This window comes from Myotis brandtii, unplaced genomic scaffold (assembly GCF_000412655.1).
Source record: "Myotis brandtii unplaced genomic scaffold, ASM41265v1 scaffold476, whole genome shotgun sequence".
Taxonomy (NCBI): Eukaryota; Metazoa; Chordata; class Mammalia; order Chiroptera; family Vespertilionidae; genus Myotis; species Myotis brandtii.
In genome coordinates this window covers 5371-9781 of record NW_005368188.1, presented here as the reverse complement: position 1 = coordinate 9781, position 4411 = coordinate 5371, and the positions used below count along the sequence as shown (strand labels likewise).

The 4411-nt window shown below is 36.1% G+C and overlaps 1 protein-coding gene across 1 annotated transcript in view; it reads right to left on the bottom strand.

The window, feature by feature from the left end:
• The window catches only part of LOC102241992 (alpha-2-macroglobulin), a 9013-nt gene continuing 4602 nt past the window's right edge, over positions 1 to 4411 (bottom strand). Inside the window, exons 5-7 of the mRNA XM_005875963.2 lie at positions 1277 to 1379; positions 745 to 786; positions 1 to 402 (exon numbers count right to left, since the gene is read on the bottom strand). Of these exons, the coding sequence (XP_005876025.1) occupies positions 386 to 402; positions 745 to 786; positions 1277 to 1379 (162 nt within the window). The 3' untranslated portion in view covers positions 1 to 385. The remainder of the gene's footprint in view (positions 403 to 744; positions 787 to 1276; positions 1380 to 4411) is intronic.

Below are 4411 nucleotides of genomic sequence, written 5' to 3'. Positions count from 1 at the left end.
TTTTCTTATAAAATGCACTCTTTGACTTTTTGAAGGGTATTCCCATGACCAAACACATTTTACACTATTTTAGTACATAATTTAATATTTTCTTCTTTTCCCTGTAACACCTACATGAAGCCTACTCAGACCAACAACATTGTAACATTCTTCATTTTCTGAAGTCGCTCAGCCCTTGATTGCTATAAATTTCTATTTCATAAATTTTATTTAATATGGAAATGTAATAAATGTTTATTGAATGACTGAAGATACCATGATAAAGATTGACTAGAAAAAACAGTGTATTCATTAAGCTTCAGAGTTACAAAAACTATTTTCTTCCATGGAGACCCCAGTTTGTGGAACAGGAACTCCAGCAAAGCCATTTTCATTGACGTAGTCTTCACTCATTTCCTTGATCTGTGTGTGATGGTGGAAAGAATACAAAATTAAGATAAACTTGGATTTTCTGATCAATGATGATTCCTTTTCTTACATCTGGGTCGTATAGTGTCTAAGGAAACCAAGTAGTATAGTGGGCAACAAGATCCATTACTTATAATGATCAAATCAGCAATCCTCTGAACTATCTGAGGTTTAAGCAGCACTGTCCTCTCCAAATAAATGCAGTTTTCTATAATAAGTTACACCATGAGCAATATGATGTCTATGAAGAGTGTTGAGCCAATATTTTATGGAGGAGATTTGAGGAACAAAACAAAGGGGTTCTGACTGCATTTGGAAGGAGTGTGAATTACTTACCTTTGCTGCAAGGAGCATTGTACTCAGCAATTGCAAACTCATCTGCATAAAAACAAAATCATTAGGTGAAGTGAGAGAGATAGCAAACATTTATGGGATATAGGTTAGTGAAAGAATATTATGGGAGAAATTGTATTTTGTCAGAAACATCAGCAGCATTCATTTGATGCATTCCTGGCTGCCTTATATTGTTAACTTTTCAAATACAGTACATTATGTTTCCTTTACTCTGTACTCCTGAAGGGACAGTTCAATGTTGAACTTATTTAAATAAAATATTGTTATATAGTTGAATTAGCTGAAGAAAAGGGAACTAAATATCTTACAGATGTTTCGTATTAATTGCTTTATTTACATTATAGGCAGTTTCTATAATGTATGTATAGAAGGCAAAGAGAGGAGAATCAGATTTGATAAAGACAAAACGAAGTGCTAAGAACTATTAATGTAATGAATTTCCCCTACATGTTTCTGAAATCTAAATTTCTGTGATCAGGAATTTAATTTGTGTGTAAAAATTGCTCACACTCACCCGTCTCATAGTAATCGTAGACTTTCACTATGGCTGGTTGGAGATCTCTTACTGGGATATCTTGGAGAACCGTGAAGGACAAGCTCAGAGTCTGATTTGTCACCTAGAAAGCAAAAGGGAATTAAATGAGCTTTCTTCTCTTTTCTTTGAATGACTTTAAATATTCATTTGTTTGGGGAAAAAACTCTTTTTTAATTATTATTATTATTTTTATTTCTGCTTAATCATCACCCGAGGATATTTTCCCATTGATTTTTAGAGAGATTGGAAAGGAGGGGGAGAGACAGAGAGAGAGAAACATTGATGTGAGAGAGACACATCGATTGGTTGCCTCCATCATGCACACTGAACAGGGCCAGACATCGAGCCTGCAACTGAGGTACGTGCCCTTGACCACAATCAAACCTGGGATCCTTCAGTCCACAGGCCAATGTTCTATTCACTGAGCCAAACTGGCTAGGGCAAAACACCATTTAAAAAAATCAACTAACAGGGTTCTTAAATTGTGCAGAAAGCTCCCCAATTGTTTCTTAAACAAATAAATCAATTCATATATCCCCATCAGTATTTTGTTCATAGAGGTGAATGATATATGAATTTTATTGATTGGATAGCTATGTATTTTTGAATATCCAGAAATTCGGCACCATTTAATTTCTCTATCTTGCAGAAATACTAGTGTTGACTCAAAAAAGAATATAAAAGGTCAATAATTGTAACCTTGTTTACATTTCATAAATTTGTAAATTACAATATTCATCAATCTATAAATAAATAAACTATGTACAACATATAAATATAAAATTAGAGTGGCTTATTGGTGGGCTGATCTATTTACTTTATGGTCCAAGTCCTTGCTGAGATTGACAGTATTTTCCCCTTTTATATTGTTGATGTATTATTGATATAATAATTGACAAACCCAATGGTACTTCCTTACATTACTCAGAATAACTTGAGGATATAATAAGCATATTTGGTAGAGAATTTCTTGCTTATAATGTCCTAGAAATATGAATACCCAATATTATAATAAGCCATTTCTTTCCATAGCCCCAGATGAAATATAAATAAAGAAGGAGAGGAGAACATGTACTGGAATTAATGTTAGAATTCTCAAATATTTAGCATAGAAGTGATGTCTCAAAAATGCCTTCCTTCATTTCCTAGATATCTCCCTTAGAAGGATTATCTTTACTAGAGGCCTGGTGCATGAATTCATGCACCAGTGGGGTCCCTTGGCCTGGCCTGTGGGATTGGCTGAAACGGGCCCTCCAACATCCCCCGAGGGGTCCTGGATTGCGAGAGGGTGCAGGCCAGGGTGAGGGACCCCACCGGTGCACAATTGGGACCGGGGAGGGACACGGGAGGTTGGCCAGTCCGGGAGGGACTGCAGGAGAGCTCCAGGGTGTGTCCGGCCCATCTTGCTTAGTCCCAATAGGCTGGAACCCAGCAGCAAGCTAACCTACCAGTTGGAGCATCTGCCCTCTGGTGGTCAATGCATGTCATAGTGAGTGGTAGAGCGGCCTTAGCATATCAGCATACTATGCTTTGATTGTTTAAACCGAAGACCGGATGAGTGGACACTTAGCATATTAGGCTTTTATTATATAGGATTTTTTGCAACTAGAGTGGTAGGACTCTCACCTTATCTAGGTAAATCAAAACATGGTTGTTGCTGACTTCTGTTCGGCTCACATCATCAGATCTTTCAAGCTGAAGAACATGAAGACATTGCAAATGTTAATAAACAGAAGAAAGCCCCTGGGAAACCCAGAGAAAAGAAGAATTTTATTACCAAATTATATTAAGCCTGAGGATAATATTTCTTCTAATATTTTTTGTAAGTAAAGACAATAATGTTGTACAATTAAAAATAAAAGTTAATTTATTAACTTTTAATTGGGATGTAGGGTTTAATATGGCCTATGTGTAAAGCTGATTTATCTGAAGAAAAGGAACTAAATATTCTAAACTTGGGAATTGCATATATTTCAAGGTTGAATTCACATTCTATTTTTTAATCAGGAGGTGATTTTGTTTTTGTTACTTCTTTTGCTTGCTCTAATTTATAGCAATCTCATTTTGTCTGACCTTCTGTAATAGTTATAGTTTATGTCAATCTGTCATTTTCATATATTTTTCACTCGTTTATATGTAGATACTTTACCTTCAAGATTCTGAGCTACATGAAAGTAGGAACCTGTTGACATTATTTTTCTAGTAGGTGTGGCTTCCAACAGTGTGTTATGCTCATGGAGGCAGCAATACAAACATGCTACATTATATTTCTAAGTTTGGAGAAAGTATCAGTCTTTCATAGAGTTTGATTTATAAGGTTTAAAAAATATTGTCTTAGTCTAGAAAAATATAAAACAGTAAATAAAATAGAGACTCCTACCATTTTCACAGTTGGTTTCAGGGGAATGAAGCCAGATACCATCTTCACGTCAACAATCGCCATGTTGGAGGCAGGACGGTTCCCGGTGTAACTGAAGATCCAGGGAAGGAAGGAATTGGGGTTTTCTTTGTTATTAAATAGTCTTTTTTTTTCTATTTCCACAGTAAGCACTCAACAGCCCTAAAAGGTTCATGGGAGTCTTCCTAAGTGTCCTACTCAAGTGGTTCAGAAAACTGGCTCTGCATTAGATTTTTAGGGAGCCTGTTAAAGCCACAGAGATCAGGCCTACTTCTAGACATGATGAATCAGAATTCCACATGTGTGGACTCTGAGGATGTGTGTTTTCAGAAAGCTCTACAAGTGATGCATAGCTGGACTTGAGACCTCTAACCTGTGTCAGTTATTTAGTACATGTACTTTATCTTAATTTTTTTTCCTTAATAGTATCTCCAACCAGGTTTTAATATTCTTGGGTACAGACACATTTTCTTTTTGTCCATTGAGACATTTTATTTGCACATATGTATGATATTCTCAGAAAAATATTCCCAGGATTTTCCCTCCTTTGTGTTTTTAACTTGCTTCTTCATGGTCCATGATGCCCGCTGAGGTTGTCAGTACAATAAAACCAATTGATGGGATGTAAGCAGGTTTTCCTGCCATTTTTCTAGATCTTTGAGTTGCATATCAAATCTGGGGCCGATTACTCCACACTTGTTTAACCTGCCTGTGAG